This window comes from Amaranthus tricolor, chromosome 15 (assembly GCF_026212465.1).
Source record: "Amaranthus tricolor cultivar Red isolate AtriRed21 chromosome 15, ASM2621246v1, whole genome shotgun sequence".
NCBI lineage: Eukaryota > Viridiplantae > Streptophyta > Magnoliopsida > Caryophyllales > Amaranthaceae > Amaranthus > Amaranthus tricolor.
In genome coordinates, this window is record NC_080061.1 from 573,055 (window position 1) to 594,142 (window position 21,088).

Sequence of the window (21,088 nt, forward strand, 5' to 3'; positions counted from 1 at the left end):
TAGGTGGAAAAATTTTCAACTATAACTTGACACATGTCAATAAGATTTATTTTTTTTGCTTCTCTTTTAGTATGTTAGTATAGATTATTATATAGAAGTATAGATACCATATAATAAGTTAAAATTCTCATTTGACACAACAATAATTTAAAAACTTATAACACAATGTAGTCTCAAATTAAAGAATCTAATAAATATTTAAGTAATGTTATTTTTTTGATGTAAAATTAAATTAATGGTTGAATAAAATTGTATTTTCTTTATATCAAAAAAGTATTAGTGATACAATTTTTTTATGTGATCCAGTAAATCAGTAAGGTTATAGAATTAAAGGCTCCATTAAGATTTACACTAATTTAATATAATATCTTTAAATTTTCAACTCATTAGTGTTTTTGTATATTTTTGATGACATAAGGGAAGATATTCACAAATGATATTATCAATAGATGTAGTAGTGTAGGATGCTAATTGAGTAATTAAATGAAACTTATGTATGACGATTAAGAATTTTAACACATTTCGAAGATATAAATTATTTAATATGACAATATATATACCGTGACAACATTCAACATTTCTTTTTTATATGAAAAACACATTTTTTTTTAATTTGAATCACTTATCATACAATATAATAAAAGAGTTGAAAAATAACAAATGACAAACTCTTAAAACTTTGTGAAATGAAACTAATTTCATAGGTTAGAATTGAATATTTGGCACTTAATTTTCCTTAATTGACATGATATTTTTCCTTATCTTATTAGCTACTATTTTTCAAAATATGCAAGTCAAGCTTTAATATTATTCCATTATTTCCTTATCTAATTAGCTGATATTTTTCGTTTTATATTCTTATATCATCTTTATAATATTGATTTAAATTATTTAATTGATTGATATTATTTTATGGTATATGTCTAAATATGAAATTTATGCTATTACTTGAATTTAATGATGGAATTCACTATTATAGCTTGATCATTTAGGGGGGAAAAATTTTCAACCATAGCTTGACACGTTGTCAATAAGATATTCTTTTGGTTTCTCTCTTTGTATATTAGTATAGATATAGATGACAATTTTTTTATTGCCATTTTTTATTGCTATTCACCATATATTGTCCTTTTTTTTATAGAATAGAATAATAATATAAACCAACTAGAATATGAACGTATATATTATAACATAAAGAATAATGAAATTTTTAAAAAAATACCCGTTTGTCATTTTGGAGGGAAAATAATAAACGTGAGAGTGACATGTGTCCTGCTGAATAACCTATTTAATATATAGTAATAGATAGATAATAGATATTTAATGAAAAATAAGAAATAATTACGTCCTTATTTTTGTAATTTGCATTGAAATTATTATTTGGTAAAAAATAAGTATCAATTATATTATTATTTGTGTAACTTGCATTGAAATCATAAGATAATTCTATTTTATGAATTAAATTTAACGCTTATTTATCATCCTAAGGATTCTATATATTATATCCAATTATAAAATTAGCATTGAGAAAGCCTAAAGATTGTATATACCATTTGACATCATAAAATTATAATCCAAAATCTCATATGATATTTCACTTCATATTTTAAAATTAAAGTTCTAACATTATTATTTTTCATAGTGCACAATCTAACTTATGTTATGCATAAGTTTGTCACTCAATTATCATCTAATTTAGACTACACTTTATTTTCTCCAACATCATTATACTCTTCCGTTTATAATGCTCGCACAATTTCGGTTTGACACAAGTATTAAATAAACAATTATTGATAACAAAATATCATTATTATCCTTAAATAATGTCAAAGTGTAAAGTTAATAAGATAAATTATAAATAAAGTAGAAATATATGTGACAATTTTTAAGTTACTTTTATGACATATATATTAATATAATAAATATTGTGAAACAAATAAAAAAAATTAGAAATGGAAAAATTACTTTACAACAATTAAAATTGACTAGATGCTCATTTTATCAGTTACAACATTTATTTTTTTATTAAGGATATTAATTATGATGAAGTCAAGTAAATGAATAAAATAAAGAGAAAGAAACATATATTGTCTAAATTATTATAGCTTATATATATATATATATATATATATATATATATATATATATATATATATATATATATATATTAAAAGCGATAAATGAATCTAGGGAACACCTAAGGACACCAATGAATTTATACTAAAATGAGTTGATGAGAACACTTTTAAGTTTATCATTTAATAATGTTTGCCTGATAATAAATTTAAATCTTAATGCATGCTCTAATAAAAATATTATTATTATTGATTTGACCGGTTGCAATTTCTATGTAACAAATTAGTTGTGTTTGATTTGACCAGCCAATCGAACAGTTGATCGGACATATGGAAACAATCATTTTTTAATCGGATTACATTCAATTCAAATCAAATTCGATTACTTGACAAATCAATGTCTTTTTTAAGAAAAATATTATCATTGACATTTTAAAAAAACTCTTATTGGTTTTTTAAAATCTTAAATTAATTTATATATCACTTTTAAGATTTCCAAAGACAAAATTTCCATTACTAATATAAAAATTGACCAAATAGTGGATTTCACCTAAAAAATTAACATAGATCGATATATTTGAAAAAATAGGACAAAATAATTAATTTGATCTAATTTTTCGTTTTCTTTAAGTCTGATTATTTTAATATGATGGGTGCTTCGGATCGACACTTAGTAAACGTTCAATATTTTTCAAATTTTAGCAGTTTGGTATGTTTAACCTTTTCCATCTGTCAAGATTTTGTTAGTTAGTCAAAGCCTATTTGGACCAATAGACTTCATGGGAAGTCCAACTTTCCAATAAATCAAGATTTCACCTACTAATACTAGCTAGTCTTCTCATAGACCATCTCTTTGAAAGACGTATCTCAGCTCAACTCATTAAATATTAATGTCTATTTATTATATTCTTCATGCCTACTTCATTATCTTTAATATCTACTTATTGTATTCTTAATGCCTATTTTCAATATGTTAAATGTCTAGTTATATCATTCTTAATACCTACTTACAGTGTTATAAAAAATATATAATAAGTCGACCAAATTAAAAATAACCTCACGATTTGTGAATACTTAAAGTAAAACTTCTCATTGACTTGTCAACTCATAAAGACCAATTTTTCTTGCTCTATAGAATCAAATGAATGTATTGTCTTTAATATATTTATTACTTCATGAAATTATTTTTCTTGGCAAGCCTAATCAATCGAGTTTTAGTTTATAAATTTTATTTTATATATATCATTCATTATTGATTATTCATTTTTAATTAATTAAACTCCCTCGTTTATAACGATAATGCCCATAATTCGCAATGTGTCAACATACGTAAAGGTTAATGCAGTGCTTTTGAGTTTGTTGTTCAACATCTAAAAAAAACCCTTGAAAAAGCCATTTTCAATTTGTCCCCTGATCAGTCGCGCGAACAACTCGAGCAGTCGAAACTGGAACCCATACCAGCTCTAAAAACCAATCTTTATTCGTAGATCAGAATTGATTTTGCCCACTTTCCCCGCCTACATTGTTCCTATAAGAGTGTGATCTTTTGGCAGCATTACCTGCCAGCTGCTCATCAACATATTCGTCTCAATGTCATATCCTGTTGATAGTGACCAAAAGCTTGGATGCATAAGCATTTGCATTTCCCTCCAACCATATTTTCTAGACTAGATCACTTCACTTTATTGTCTATTCCCACTTTGATGCCCACTGAGCAAGCATATACTTCTCCATTGAAAATTGAAATATCCCTTATTATAATTATAGTATAAAAGTAGAAAAGCAGATAAAAGTCGAAAATATATATTTTAGGAAAAAGTGATAGAAATATATAAATTAGATGAAAATATAAGTAAAATATATGAATGAAAATTAAAAGAATATGAATTATGACCAAAAATGAAATTAAAACACAATGAAAATATTTCAATGAGACAAAGGAAGCACTATTAAATATGTTTTAATGATTGACCTATTGGTGATACACTAGTATTTGCTATTAATAGTTGTTAAATTATTATTTTAACTACATTATCGTTAATAATTAAGTGAGATTATTAAGCAATTATTAAAAAAATAATTTCAATTTCTTTTTACAAAAGGCAACTTATGAAAATATTGAGATTTTTAATTTATACACTAGCTGATGCATAGATTTAATTGTCTTATTTTCTTCCTTTACAATAAAATAACTAGAATCATAAGATTACATTAATTATCTTTAATTTACAAATTGTTTATATATTTTTATTTTTGATTTGTTTCATTCCATTTTTAATCTTGATTGTTTCCATTCTCATTATATCCTACTACTTTCAAGCATAATACCATGACTAATTAACCTTGTATTATCTCACTACTAAATTTGTTGTGAAAGGGTAAAATGAGATATCTAACATATGCACCTGATGTGTAGTTAGAAAAACCAAATTAGCATTAGTAGTATTTTTATTTAAATCAAACTATTAAAAACTAATTAAAGAATTATAGGTTACTCTACTGGTTTAAGTCTTTGAGCATGTTTGGCAAATAATTGTTAGCTAGAGTTGTTGGCTGGTTTAATCGATATAAAATACTGACTGAAAATTTATAACTATTTAAGTCAATTATTATTGAGATATTTAGTAAATAATAATTATTGATTTTTGTTTGTTTATTAGAGTAAAAATAAGTCAAAATACTCGATAACACGTCATGATGGGGATCAAATCTTTTAGATCATAATTTAGGTAAAAAGTAGTAGCATTTATATATTTGAAGTAAGATCAAATCTTCACCACCCTAATATATAAATATTTTTTTGAGAATCCCTAATATAGAAATATTCATTCAAAATAAATAAAAGTTAAAAAAAAAAGGACTGCCTAACAAATTGAGAGACAAGGCAAGGGGTAACACCAACTGTAGAAGTGGCGAATCGAACTCGGCTACTCAATATTTAATTATTTTTTATTTAAAATATAAAAGGGAAGAAGACGGAGTTTTAAAGTTGGACCCACCAGACGTGATGCTTTTTGATTGCTCTGTTTTTAATTGTGCTTTTCTTTCTCTCTCATTAATTTAATTAGAAAAAAAAGATATAAAAAAAATTAATCAGCAGCGCCTCGTCACCGCTATTGGTGCTGCGTTAGCTTGCCCCAGTACTAGATTAATTTATTTATCCCCGCCGCCACAATAATCCAAATTATTCTCCACTTTTTTTTTGTACTACGCAATTTGACATTTCTATAGAGCACTCGTTTCGTTTCTACGCTGGGTTTATTTCTCAAACAATGACGTTTAGTCAAGAAATTAAGTTTATGATTAAGGGTTAATTTTGTATATTACTCCCTCCTATTCATCGGAGTCTCATTTGACTTTTTACGAATTTTAAGGAGAGTTAAAAGTGGGATCTTAAGGGTAGAAAAGAGAGTGGTATTATTGGTTTTTAATGTAAGGGAGGAAAATTAGTATGGATAATTGAGGGTATAATTGAAAATAGGATAAAGAAGGACATAAAAGTCAAAAATCCATATCAAAAATAGAAATGAGACAATTAAAGTGACTTGATCAAAAAAAGAAAATGAGATATATAAGCTGAATAGGAAGGAGTATAATGTAAGTTGGTAGATTTAGTTTTACTCACTCTTTTTTATTATGGGGATCTATTATTCTGAGAATCAATTTTGAGTAAGAGAATTTATATATAGGTTGCCGCATTTCTTCTCTCATTAGTCCCTAATCATAGTATTCTTATGGACGGTATACACTGGATATGATGATAGATTTTTTTTTATGAGTTAATGATGAAATAAAAGAAAAAGAACATGGATAAAAATAAGCATTTGCATATACTCTTTTTTTTTACCCTGAGTTTTACTCTGGTAGAATGATGCGGAGATTATGAAATTAAGTTTGACATATTATTTTCTTTCTTTTTGTGAGTTAATAATGAAATACAAGAGAAAATAAAAAGGAAAAAGAGTTAAAGTGACAAAGTTATATTTTAACATAGTAATAGACAAATTCAGCAGGACAATTTTATAGGGATGAAAGAAGTTTAGTATTTAAGAGTTTTAAATTACTTGCTATATTATCATTTTTAGTAAAAATAGCTGTATATATATCTATTTTGTCTCTAGTTTTTTCTTACCTTTATCTTATTAATTTTTACACCTATCTCTTTAGAGGATTATTGGTCTTTTTAACATAAAGACAAAAAATTTATAATTCTTGTTCAAAGCTCTTGTGTAGCGAATAAAACAGGATGAAGAAAACAATACTCTCTACAGGTATTTGGATAAGATTTTTGATGAAACTTGAAAGTCATGCTAAATATTAATTAAAATGTTGAGTAACTTCATTGTTATCCAATAAGTATATCTCACTCATAAAAGTTATGGTTAGATAAATACTAAACATTATCTTACTTATAAATGTTATAATTAGGTGGTAGAAAGGGGAGATGGTTGCCTTTTACAAAAGAAAGGTTTTCCGCAAAGAATATGCGTTGGAGATGCGGTCTTTTAGTACACGATCTTGTTAAAAGCATAAGGTACAAATACGAGAATTGAGCTCCATTGACCACACTTTTTTAAAGAAAACCCTTTTTAGCCATTACTCTTCTACTTTAATTGTTTCCAATTAAATTATGAATACTCCTCCTCTTGTGATATTGCAATATGGAAAATTACTCAATTAGTACAAAGAAATTTATAAATAATATTAAAAGAAAAATCGAGAAAAATGTGGATTAGATTAGATAAAAGTGGTAAGGATATTTACATAAAAAAATAACATGACAAAATATGGAAGAATAACTTCAAAAAGCAAGACAATTTCATATAAACGTAGAATTCTTTTATTATTATGCTGAGTCTTTTTTTTAGTGATGTTCAATACAAATCGTCATAAAATTAGAAAAAAAATTAAAATACATAATAAAAGTTAAAAAACTGATGAAGACATTTTCATAAAAAATAAACATAACTAAATACAAAAGGGATACAAAGAAAAATACGACTAAAAAATAGAAACATAAGGAATACTTGATTCCCGTTCATTTGAAAAGATATTAAACAATCTAACAAATAGCATAACCCGACCCCTAAATTCTCCCATTAAATTAATTTAATTAAAACACTAATAAGTAGTAATGAGACCACTCGAGTAAACTTTATTCCATTATAAGATCTATGCCCCCCTCCACTTTAGTTTCCCTAATCCCTAGTCCCTACGATTTCAACGACCAACTTATAGTTTCCCACTTTTTAGTCGTCCCAAATCCCCAAAGTGATTGGTGATCACATGCTTTTTTATAGAAAGTCATTTTTACTCAATTTAATTTATACTTTTTGTAATTCTACTGTAGGCTCTCTTCCCTTCCTGTTCTTCTATTTAGAATAATTTATTTTAAAGGGAGAAAAATCTATATAAATTTTTCGAGAGATATTTCATTCTAATTTTATTTTCTTCCTATTTTTCCGGTCATTTTTTATTTTCTTTTGATCCATTGGTTACACTTTCTTTTATTTAGAAGTGGTTTCATTCTAATTTTTTAATCACATTTACGATCTTTCTCATTCTATCTTAATTACTCAATTTTATCATCTATGCAATTCAATTCTCCTTTTTAATAATTTTACCAAAAAAACAAATAATGCTAATTGAGGCACACAAAAAATATATCGAATACTATAATATTTATGTAAAATTCGTCTTATTATATATTTTTTATTATTTATTTTTGTATCATTATGAAAAATATCAACTAAAAAGTGAAAATAAAAATCACCTTTTATTATTATCCACTTTCAGTTTTTAGTTTAAAAAAATAACTAAAAAAAATTATAACGAACGGATAGAAAAAACACGTCCTAGCTAATTAGCTACTTAAGTGAATTGATTCCTCTTGATCAAGTCTTGTTCAACAAAGAAATGAGAACTTAATTATAGAAATTGGAAAAGCTTATTCTCAGGTCATTTGATTTTAAAATCATTTACAATATTTTAGAAATATTTTAAAGATCTAATGGAACCGCTACGTATATATAATGTACTACAAAACCTTCAATTTCTTTTTGAAACAAGATTATATTCGTGCTAATGCACATATTACTTTAAAAAATGTAAACATAACTTTTTTTTATGTCATAAATAGTATAGGAAACAAATAAGGGAGATAAAAAATTTTCGGAGTTATAGGATATGTAGTTTGGCATATTAACTGGTAAATTAGTGGAAATATTCACAAAGAATCATTTTCAATTTCACTCTTAGAAAGATGAAGTCTGAAGGTAAATTGGTATTTATCTCTTCCCTCTCTCTCTCCATTAATTTTGAAGATAATCCTCATGACTCATAAGCTCTTAAAATTTTAACCTAAAAACCATAAAAAGCTGTTAAAATTCAAAATAATTATTTTTAGATACAAAAATAAGTTTTTTTTATATAAATTCTTTATAATGCTCATAAAATATCTCAAATTCGAATATCAAATTCCAGAAAAATTCAATAAAAAAAAATTAGAGAAACTAAAAACGATGGAATGAAATTGATGATTTTTATCTACAAAAAAGAAAAATATATAATCTACAAAATTTTTTAAGTTATAATTTTTATGTAGATTGGAGAGTAACATGAGAAAGGAAAGAGAAAGAGATGAATTGATAAGACAAAGAATATTTAAAATGAAAAGAAAGAAGACGGAGGAATGCACGTGATGAAGGAGTAGTTTGTTGGATTAATTACTCTAGAGTGGGGCAAGGTACTAAGTACCCCCATATTTGGGGTAAAATTTAACGGGCTCAAATAATTACTTTCAATCTAGCCCATTTAAATACCCTTAACTATTTAGTGGGCTACTATTTTTCCTATAATACTCCCAATCCAGGCAGACCCAAATAGTTTTTTTTACTGACTTTTGCCTTTTAATCCACTATTTCTCTTATAAACACTCAATAACCAACATACTTCTATAATTTATGTCGTAAATAAATTAATTTTATAAAATAAGATCATTCTTCATATCAATAAATATTTATAACATTCATATTTTATATAAAATCTATCTAGTTAATCAATAATTACAGTCAATAACTCACGCTAATAGCGTTATGTGTAGCAGAATTCATAACCCCAAGTTACATTTCTTTTATTGTGCACACTGCCAGACGGATGAATCTAGCATCAATATCTAATGAGCCTGTGGTCCCATCGTGAGACTTCTATGAAGTATATTATAGGAGAATTAGCGTAATTAAATAAACCCAAGTTCCACGAGACAGGTATTAATAACACACAGGAAAGTAGATCCACCAATTTTGGTCTCCTAATATTCGCCGTTCCCTTTTAATTTAGTTTTAGTGCATAATGCACTTCACTAAACAATCAAAAACACGTAATTGTGTCATAAGTGCTGTCTTCATCGCTCTGATGCAAACATTTTTTAGCAAATGAGTACTTTTGTATTCTTTAAGGCGAAAATGCAAAATCGAAGGAAAAGTGGAAATTATTGCCAGGAAAATTCACATGGTTAGAGCATAAATGATTCAAAAAAAAAAAATTAAATAAATAAAATTAGAATCATTATATAAATATTTATGTATTGATTCTAAATTTTTTTATAAAAGAAGATATAATATAGTTTGCAAATTATCTTATTCTAGTCATCATGCCATATTAAAGAACAAATAAATGTCCCAACAATATAAATACTCTTGGGCTTGTTTGCTACACTCCATTTGAGTTAAACCTATTTAATTCAGTTCAATCATTTTCACTTATCTCTATTTCGTTTAGTTCTACTAAAAAATATATTTTTATTCCAACATTTTGACCATTTTTCCATGTAGTTCAATTTAACTTCACCTGCTTAAGAATAATTCTGTTTAAACCAATTCAGTTCAATTCTAACACTCCTATGTAGTTACTATCAACCAAAGAGAACAAAGGAGCAAAAGCACATTTATAGGGACATGCCCCCTCCTCAACCTTTAAAAGTACAACTCTGTTTTAATTTGTTGGTTACACTTTAATAAAAAAAAAAATCTCAAAATCACGGTTTTGATCAAAGTTTAGCCAACAATTGAAATGGAAGAAGTAACATTTTCTATTGGTTTCATAACTTTTCTACAAGCTTTATTATATGGACTCTAGATTTTATGCAGGGAGTACTATGCACCACAGTGAGCAGGAAAAGAAGATACGAGTTGAGGATTAAACCTCGGATTCGGAAGAAGGAACTAATTAGTAACCAGTAAACCAGCAGTAACCACTACGCTACCTGTTCACTTATGTTAAATGAAACTCTTGTGAGATCATTTCATACAATTTCACTAATTCCAGGAACAATACAAACCCAGAAGCATGTATTAGCTACATCAGGCAAGAAAATTCAACATTTTAATAGAGATGATATCTAAGCTACAATCGTGAAAGATGAATCACTCAGTAAGATTACTATGAACAGATGAAGAGCCATGAGAAAAATAAATGAGCAATTGATCTTGAAATGAATAATTAACGTCAGAATCAGAAAGAGCCTATGTCGCCTTTTTACAAATTGGCAACATAAGGACCATTCCTTCTTAGAAATACAAGAACAGATGTGTCTAACCTTGAATTATCTCTACCAATGTTATACCGGCAAAAACCAGAAAAAGAACACCTCCAACGTATGAAATGACCTAAACATCAAATTTGAGAGTCATGTTACCTAGAGTGAGTTCCATTCTTGATAAAAGAAAAAATATATTAGAAATGGAAGAAATGCTCACTTTTTCGGACAAGAAGGTACCCAGCAATGATCCCCCAGCAACAGCAAGCTGCATTGAAGCTCCTCAATTAGTACTTGTAAGAGAATCGGCCAAAGATAGTATACTCATCAATCATGTGCACTTTTATAATAGTATATGTGAAGTTGTACATGATGTTTTGGTATCAAATCTTAATTGGAAATAAATTCTTTGTTATTCCAATAGTAATGTGTATATCTGAACTTCCAAATCTTTTGCCAAAATGGGAGCTTAGGTGGAAGTCTCTTAACAGTCAAACACGATATTGAATAAAAACTGCATGGGCCCTGTGAACTTATACCCAGATTCGGAACTCAAACCTTTCCTTTAATAAAATATGCAACTATTGACAGAAATGGGGAGAAAGCCACAGAGGCAACAATAAATCAAACTTCTGTCATTGGACAAGATTGCATCATATAAAGTTCGGTTAAGAACCAAAAGTGAAGACTTCAGGAATAGAAAATCTTGTTGTTGGGCAAGATTGAATATATTACCAAGGTTGCTACTCCATGACCAGCAAGAGCTCCACCTATGACTCCAAGTGGTGACGAGGCTGCAGCAAGCGCTGTGCAAAGTGTAAAAAATATCAGATAGAAGGTCTACAATGTAAGAGCCATTGCATATGGAGAAAAAGGTGAATGACAGTGCAATAACAGATGCATAACCATGAAGAACCCATAGTATAAAGCGGAAACTGTCGTTACTTTCGTATTCAGTGTCCAATTTCACAATATAAAAATGGACAAGCCACAAGTGAGCGTATAATCAGCTAGATTACACAAAAGGGAAAAGGCAATGTGTATCTGACAAAGCAAAGACTAAAGCAGAATGGTAAGCCTTTTCTCTAATGAGTTAGTATATGTGTATGTTTTGGGGATGGGGAGATAAGGCACACATAGACAGAACACACTCCAGGTAACCTTTCCGTATTGACATAATTTTACTATACTTTGAAGCCAGGAAATTACAAGAAGCAAAAGAGTAAAATTACATTTTTGCAACTGATATAAAGTGTAGAATGTCATTAAGATATTTGGATAAGATAAACGGTGATAGTATAGAATGTCAACACTCAGCAGAGATGCATATCTACAAACATACAAAACTAAAATGCCACAACTTCTCTGCAAATTTCCGAGTGAAGATCGAACAATAAACTCACCTATTGTTGAGAAGAATGATTTGTCACCCCATTCAGCAACAAAAACCAATACAAACGTACTAGCGATTGTGCTAGCAGCAGCTAGGATACCAGCTCCATTTCCAGAAAAATCAGAAACTGCCAGCTCAGCCTAATCAAATGGGCAACAAAACTCTTTAGAATTATGTTCCTTTAACATTTCGAAAGAAGTAACATAGTAAGAGCAAGAATATTAAGAACGCCTACAAAACTATAAGGGAAATGGAAAGGATAGTACATTAAGAAAAACATTTGTTAAAAAAGAGTGATACGGAACTTCATTAGGTTCAAAAAGTAATTCATGTTGTCTTCTATGTAATAAGGAGCTCAAATCAAAAAAACAGAAGATAATTTTACCACCCACAATTTTAATATTTTATCTGTTGAACTTCTCATCCTCAAGATATCTCTATGACGGCAACATGAACATGCCACCCAATTGACACAGATTAATTCATGTAGAATAAAAGTATTCCCAACTTGAAAAGTAGATCAGTCAAGCATTTGACAATTATCTACCTCTTTCTGTTCATCTTCAGCCTTCTGACTGTCGCTTGAGGTAGCATCAATAAGTGTGGTGACCCCAAAATACACCTGAAACATAAAATCATTACTCTATTCAGTTCTCCAGATGGCCCAAAGACAAACAAGTCATTCCCTATGTGCACTAAACAGCCTATTTTCAAGCCATAGCACACAGAACTTACAAGGAGACAGACTGCAGCAATGTCATCAATAGGCAAGTCACTTCCACCAAAACTGCAATTCAATCAATCATATTACATGTATGGAAAAGATTTAACAAAGTTCTCAGCATTGCAATTATCAATCTTCCTTTAGAGAATTTCAGAATGCATATCATCCAAGCAATAATTTCAGGAATACTTGCAACAACCATGAAAAAACTAGCCGCCTATAGTATCAATATGAATTTACAAAAGAATGATCACACATCAACATCACATTGTCCTAATCATAGCACAAACTATCAGCCACATCATAACCATATTGAATGGTTGTTGAGCATATTACGATTGCAATATAGACCGTGACAGCCGCCAAACCATTCATGTTAATTTAAAGGTGGTTTGCCGCTGTTATTGTGATCACAATCACAACTGTAATTTTGCACTATGGCCCCAACACGCCTAGCCCTAGGTGGGATAAGATGAGTGAAAATTGACAAGGCTTACCTCCTTTTAAAAACAAGCAGACTATTTCTAATTGACGATCAATTCCAAATACAATGTCCAGAGTCACTTAATTAAGAAGTGCAAATAAATAAACATGCATTCCTTTTTTTTTTTTTGTGCTTTAACCTGGTTTTTGAGGCTTTAAAATTGTGATTAGCGTTTACCAATAATAAGCCAAAGCATGCACAACAAATGGACAGCAGTAATTTCCTATAATACCTTTCTGAAAACTGATGGGTAAAATATTTAGTAATAACCTGAAATTACCTGAAAGGAATGACACCGTCAATATAGTGAAAAGTTCTTCCAAGTATCACAGATATAATAGTCATGATCCTGTTCAGATAAAAAAAATCAATGTGACTAAGAAGTAAGAACCCATATTCAAATGAAGAGACTTCAAATTCAAAATGCAGGAAACAAGTATTTTCTACATTTATGTGGCATATAATAGTGGATCTTATAATTTACATAAGTATCTGGAACCGTTCTACTATGCAAACAAATTCATGTAAAGGTACACCACACACCCATCATGATCACAACAGTGAACTACATGAGAGCAAAAAATACCATGGCACCATGAATTGATAAAACAACTTACGCAAGTGCACCAAAAGTGCCAGTGAAAACAATTGCCGCAGAATTTCTGGCAGCTAACAATGCCTGCGGCGGAATGAAAGAAGTGCATCAGGAACAGCAAAAATGATCAAAATTCGTGTAAAAATCGCAGAAAGATCAGCACAGAATATAGATGGCTTAGGGGTTAGTTTTACGATGCAATCAACATTTAGAGATGCTTGGCTCAATAACTTTTTTGCGATCACAAGTTGCTTCTTTTGAATCTTGCACCATTGAATACTGAATACTAAAACAAATTTTAAAATGCATAACACACAGAGCGTATTCTTCCGGAAACAAGAGACAACAAGTTCTAGCAGACACACATGAAGGGAATATATTAAATAGAATGTAGTAATAAAGGCAATGCCAATTTGAACAAAAAGCAATTCACAAATAATCAGTGCTTACTGCAATAAAGAAGGTTTTGTCTCCAAGTTCAGAAAAGAAGATCAACAAGAATGCCTGTACAACAGCAGAATAACATACATCAGCCAAATAGCCAAAATCCAACATGAGACATGAAATGGTCCACCTACTTCATACCAAGAAGCTATAAGGAGACTGTAGGAAACCATGACTAGTAAATAACAGATGGATGTTTAAAAGAACACTAAGCAATGTAAGCATTTAATTTTATTATGAAAATAATGAGAATACCATGAAAATATGGCAGGTATTCTCTTTTACTCCATATGAAGGGGTGGGAGGGGAGTGTTGTAAAAACAAGAAATCCACAGGATGGATTGTGAGGGATGTTACAGTTTGCAGGGCACAAATATAAGAAACTTTGATGATTTTGCAAAGAGTTAAGCACTTAAGCGTCGGGTTCAGATAAACCTGATAGACTGACACTATGAATCCAGAAGATAGTCCAGCCTAACATGAACTTAGCATGAATGCAAATTGCAAAAGTTGCAGGGAGATTTTCCTAACTGAAGTGAAACCTGTGCTAATGTCACTAAGGTCCCCAAAGAAGTTATCGGACTGCAAGTTATCCATAAAACTCGATGTAGCGCTTGCATTTTGAACACCCTGGAATGTGAGTATCCCAAAGAGAAAGACAAACTTTAGTAACTGCTGAGTTCTTTTATCGAGACTTGATGTGTCCATAGCAGCAACAATGTCATCTGCTCTACACATATTTAAAGTAGATGGATATGAAGCACCAAAATCATGAACATCCTTGAGCATGTTTGCAGCTTTGAGCTGATTATCATTTTCATCAGGCCTGCGCTCCTGCAAAAAACCATACATTACAAATGGAACATGTAGAATGATTGCAAATCCATTCAATGCATGTATACAGTTAAAGGAGTAAAGGTAAAGAAAACATGATAGTCATTTAAAATCTAGACAAGGAAACTAACAGCGCAATACAGTGTGAATATGTGATGATACTTAATTATATGAGAATACCAGACATAATATAAAAATTTACACGACAAAGCAGGAATAAGTATGACGAAGAAAGTTACAAGTTTACTGGACCCTTCCCACACTTTTTGTGCAAAAAGTCGAAAATCTTCTTCTCGCATAGAGTTGTACCTCTTGCTTAGTGCCCTACAAGAAAGTATCTGAAGTTTAGCCCTAAGAAATTGAAGGTACAAAAGTCATCCTCTAAAATGTTCAAAAGTGATACTGAAAGTAAATCGAAAGAGGAGGAGCTAGGACAATAACATTTTATCTCACAACTCTTTTAAGAACTCACAAATGAGCTTCAAGTCTCATCTAATTTTGTTATCTTTCTCACTTTTTACTCGAATCCCTCCAGGATCCAAATTTGTGTCAACTCAACCTTATTATGATAATTGATACTCAAATTTGTTAAAATGCTAATGAAAAAATTATCACACCCAAAGCAACAGTTGTCGTGCTAAACATATTAATCCAAACACATAAGATTTTACATTTCTTAAGTGCACACGTTTGAACATTGAGGCTCCATATCAAAGGATATAAGATATATTAATGGTGAGTTATGATAAGCATGTCTCCATTCTCCAAAAGTATTTTTCCCCCTTTTATTTTCAGTTGAACGTTTCCTTCTTCACAAAGTTATGTTTCCAGCAAAATGTTCCGCTTCAACTTTGTGCTAGAATTAGCTAGACAATCAATCCAACCATAGTGCAAAATATGGACCTCATATGTCATGGTCATTGAAGGTTTCCAGCTTACCACAAGCACAATATAAGTAGTTACAGTCGCAATACTATTCACATTAACTGCGAAAGTGGTCTGCAAACGATATCAGAAGATTTGGCACTATAGTTTTTGGTAATAGATCAACTGACGTGCTACCTATTTTCAAGCAACAAGTAACACCTAACTCGAATCATTTTCAATTACAGTTATGACTGAAGTTAATCATCAACTTCACCCACTAGTATCACCGAACTTATCGATTCCAGTGACAGATAGATAAGAAAAATAGCTTAAAATGTTCACAATTAATTTCTCAAAATCAAAAACATTCACTTCAATAATATTTAAAGCAAATGCCTAAATCTTGAAATTACAAAAATTGAAACCTCATTGAGAAAATGAGAGAAAAATTAAGCAAACAACCTCGATTGTATAGCGCAGGGAATTCGACAACATAATTCGAAAGAAGTGAGAGAGTAATTACAAAATCATTATCAACCACAGTTATCGTCAAAGTCCTAACTCATCAATTTCAGCGACTAATATCACATAATTTTCTAAATTACCAATTCCAGTGAGATATAAGAAAATCAGCTTAAAATGTCAACATTTATTTCACAAATTCAAAGTAACATCAACTTCATATTCAAAAAAAAAAATTCAAAGGCATGATTCATGAAATTTAAAACATTATAATCTCAAATGGAAAATGAGAAAAAACAAGTAAGCGAAAAACCTCGATTGTAAAGCGCAGGGAATTCGACGACGTAAGGAGAAAGAAGTAAGAGAATAATCGAATAATCTTCCTCCGTAATTGGATGCTGTAAAACATCCAAAAAGCGTTTGAGGAGATGTCGAGAGCATCATCGTCGTCGTTCGGAAACCTCAATCGGCTTACAGAGAGAAAATAGTTAGGGTGTGGACCAAAAGTGAGTGTGTGGCTCCTCCATATCCAGAGCTTCCAAAATTGAGATCATTGTTGATAGCGTTTGAGTGGATTGGGACGTTTTTCGCGGTTACCCCTTTTTTGTTAGTCGAAATCTAATTTATACTCTATGTTTTGAGTAGAGGCCCAATGTGAAATGAATTTTGGCCCAGAGATCAAGGCCTTAATTTGTGCTTTCCAATAGATCCATTAAACAGCCCGTTTGTATGAGACCGTCTTAACACTAAACGAGTTCATATAAAAGGCCCATTAGTAAAAAAACATTAAAAAAAAAATTAAATTCCCACTTGAACAGGAAGTGTTTTTTTTATTGATTTGGGCTAACTCAATTAAAGTCGTTTTACAGTGAGACGACCCAATAAAGATTTAGTGTTAAAATAAATGCACATATAAGTCGGTCTTATTTTGGAAAGTGCTTTATATGTAGGTTAGGTAGACCAATAATATAAATTATTAGCATATAACTTCTTATTTTGAGGTTGTCTCACTAAGAGATGATTTCTCATAAAAATAACTCTACCTATAACGCTATAAATGCTATTATATGTGCAGCTAAGTTTATAGAAATTTTCGTATATGACCACTAATTTTGATTTGAACCTTAGTATGCAATTTTTTAAAAAGTGTTTTATAACAATTAATATTATTTGAATTTAATTCTGACACTATTTGATTTTGTTATAATTCCGCTACAATTCAAAACTATGAACATTAATTTATGGTGGGTGCATAATATAATTGTCCATTGAAAGTTTAAATCCAAAGTTTGTTAATGAATTAGTGGCACATTATTTTTCTTTCTTATCTGAAAGGATATCCTTCAGCAACCGGCCTGTTGGAAGCTTTGCTTAAACATGAAGCACAAAAATTTGTTTCTCCTACTTATGGAATAAGGGTATGCAAGAACAAATAGGATTTCTATTTCGGAAAATAATTCCTTGGCTATTTATGTGATGAAGACTTTTAGGCAACCTTACCTACTCATAATGGGTATTTTTATTTTTTCGAATTTTGGTAAAAGTTTGAGCTTTAAGTAATACTTTTAGAGTCATTAATATTAGATTTTTCATTAAATTTTAGGTTATGACTCAAAATTTTACAATCTATTTACTTAAAGCTATTTTTAGCCAACTATTTTAAGAAAAATCCCATTTATATTTTCAATATAAACTATATATTTTTACTTAAGATATGTAATAGAGATAAAATAAGTCTATTTAATAAGTCTATTTATAATTATGAATTATAATTTTGCTAGTAAAAATCTTAGTCATGCTTGACAACTCCATAATATGAGACTAAAAAATTCTACGTTATAGTCCTTTAGAGTCTGGTCTCATGAATTTGTTGCAATTCTTCTAACGGCCCATTTGGTTAGTGGTACTAAATCACGCTAATAAGAATGATTTATAGTGTAAAATCTCATCAAAAGTTTCATATAATTCTCATGGTAATGGAACTTTAAGCACAAAAAAGTTTTTTTATTTACAAATTTTCATTGTACCACTTAATACCACCTCTTCCAATGGTAATGCATTGGAATGAATTTTATGAAGAAAATGAGATGATTAAAATTGGACAAGCACGGTCATTAAGATAATTAAGAGATTTTTCAACTAAAATGACACTTGTTTTTCATTCCCATTACTACAGTTTATTACCACTTACCAAACGGGCTGTAAAGATAATCACACCCAAAAGGGGTTGTAACAAACTTGATGAGATGGGATGAATATATATAATATACTTCTATTACAAATTCTTATATGAAACGGTCTCGCCATAAAATGCGTCTCATTTATAGATTGAATAGCTAATGATTTGTATTAACCCCTTTCTATATATATAACCATGTCTTCCTATGATGCTCCACACCTTATGCTAGTACTTGCATTTTATTACATCTAAAAAAATGTCCCAAAATTTTCTCACATTTTCCTTTTTGTTCTTCTTACTCCTTTCATCACCAAATCACTCATATGCTCAAAAACACACCAAAAAGCACGCAAAAAACCCTAGAATCCCATGCAAGACCATGGTATTCTATTTCCATGACGTACTCTACAACGGCAAAAATTCGAAAAACGCGACTTCAGCCATTGTAGGAGCTCCTGCATGGGCTAACACAACCATTATAGCAGGGCAAAGTCATTTTGGAGATCTCATAATTTTCGACGATCCGATAACTATTACTAATGATTTTCATTCAGATCCTATTGGACGTGCACAAGGGTTTTACGTGTATGACAAGAAAGATGTATTTACTGCTTGGTTAGGGTTTTCTTTTGTGTTTAATTCTACTCAAAATAAAGGGTCTTTGAACTTTGCTGGGGCTGATCCTTTAATGAATAAAACTAGGGATATTTCTATTATTGGAGGAACTGGTGATTTTTTTATGGCTAGAGGTATTGCTACTTTGATGACTGATGCTTTTGAAGGCGATGTTTATTTTAGACTTCGTGTTGATATTAAGCTCTTTGAATGTTGGTAATTTTTTTCGGGTTTTGATCATATTATTTGTTTTTTTTTTTTAAAGATTTTGTCTCGCTTTTTATGTGTTTATTGATGATAAAGTCAAAAATTTATAATTTTTGATTTTGAATAATGATGAATTATAGTGAAAGGACTTGTCAAGTTATGTGTGAATCAGACTCGGCCTACCAAATTATGCTTAAGTGTAAGTTTTAAAAGAAATCATTTAATGACATTAAGTGTTAAAATGTACTCCCTCTTATTCATCTTATTTTTCCCATTTATTTTTGAGATACTATTTATTTATCACCCTTAAATTGCATTTTATTATTAATCTATAAGTTAAAACATAGTCACGTGAGATCTTATTTGATTCGATTTGATGTAAAGATTATTAATATCAATTTTTTATAATTTTTAATTATACATAACTCGATATATTAAGGATTGAATACGTGCATTGAATAGAGTGCATAAAGTAAATAGGATACTTAAGAATTAAGATGAATAGAATGGAGTATTATTATTCGTGCATCAAATTTCCTACATTCATTTTTTTTCAAGAAATATTTAGTTATGACTCTATTTTTTGTCACAGCCAACCACTTCTAATTATTGGAAATATTTACCGAGGATCTCATATATCATTAATGATCTAAAATAATAGTTACATAACATATTTATCACAAATTGCTATAAGAATATAAGTTTTTTGTTTGAGGTCATATCACAGAAAGTTTGCTTCACTAAGAATATATTTATCAGTTTAAATTGCATCGACATGCTTGCATGCTTTGAGGAGAGTTGCAAGTAAGAACAAACAGAGATGGTAAAAAATGTTGTATGACAATAATTTGGTACCTCCTCTGTTTCATATTACTTGCACCAAACTAATTTTTACACTATTTATTATTCTATGGTAAGTTATATATTTTGGCTACTATACAAGAAAAAACCATAGTCATGTTAGATCTTGTTTTATTCGTCTCATCGCATATTTTCATAACATTAATTTTTTTTATAATTTTTAATTATGTATAATTCTAGATATAAACGATCCGAAAAACGTATTGAATTGCGAAAAATGTATTTGGTCTAAGTATTTTGTAACAGAGTTAGAACAAAGATAATGCAAACATATCAAGTGTCATAAATTTTCAATCCTCAAAAATATTCTTTCTTTCTTAATCTAAATCTAATGACTCTTTACATAGAGAAAATTTGAAATGAATAAGATAAATAATCAATAAAATGAACGAAATAAGATAAGTTTTAACTTATTTTCAAAAGTAAGCGTGCAATTCTCAAACCTTTGGTTTGGGGCTATTCGCAGTTGATAACTGCGAACAGGTAAAAAAAACAAACAAGTTGTTCCCAGTTACTAACTACGAACAGCTTTGATTTTTTTTTTTGACCTGTTAACTGCGAACAGCTACTTCACTTTTTTTTGACTTGTGCGTATTTATTGAGCATGCTGTTCGAACAGGTCAAAAAAGTCAAAGCTGTTCCCAGTTAGTACATTTAGTTTTTTTTTTTTGACCTGTTCACAATTATTAACTGCGAACAACCCTAAATTACAGATTTAAAAATTGCACGCTTACTTTTGAAAATAAGTTGAAAGTTATCTTATTTCATTCATTTTGTTGTTAATTTATCTTAATCATTTCAAATTTTCTTAC

General features: G+C 29.6%; 2 protein-coding genes across 6 annotated transcripts; one reads left to right on the plus strand and one right to left on the minus strand.

Annotated features, from left to right (window-relative positions):
* Positions 1–6,271: 6,271 nt before the first annotated feature.
* On the minus strand, positions 6,272–17,000 carry LOC130801783 (GDT1-like protein 1, chloroplastic). Of its 5 annotated transcripts, none has more exons than XM_057665664.1 (13): positions 16,728–17,000; positions 15,325–15,409; positions 14,783–15,085; positions 14,258–14,311; positions 13,830–13,891; positions 13,493–13,561; positions 12,740–12,791; positions 12,552–12,626; positions 12,015–12,144; positions 11,347–11,417; positions 10,832–10,879; positions 10,672–10,741; positions 6,383–9,435 (listed from the first exon to the last, which is right to left on the minus strand). In XM_057665664.1, the coding sequence occupies exons 1-13, from the start codon at positions 16,856–16,858 to the stop codon at positions 9,416–9,418; spliced, it is 1,170 nt and encodes a 389-aa protein (XP_057521647.1). In that variant the 5' UTR covers positions 16,859–17,000; the 3' UTR covers positions 6,383–9,415. The 5 variants fall into 5 exon arrangements, with proteins under 5 accessions (XP_057521649.1, XP_057521647.1, XP_057521648.1 ...); XM_057665665.1 differs by having other exon boundaries at positions 6,387–9,485; XM_057665663.1 differs by lacking the exon at positions 6,383–9,435 and adding an exon at positions 9,504–10,338.
* Positions 17,001–18,816: 1,816 nt separating this feature from the next.
* On the plus strand, positions 18,817–19,594 carry LOC130801784 (dirigent protein). The gene has a single exon (XM_057665668.1). The coding sequence runs from the start codon at positions 18,850–18,852 to the stop codon at positions 19,426–19,428; it is 579 nt and encodes a 192-aa protein (XP_057521651.1). The 5' UTR covers positions 18,817–18,849; the 3' UTR covers positions 19,429–19,594.
* Positions 19,595–21,088: the final 1,494 nt, after the last annotated feature.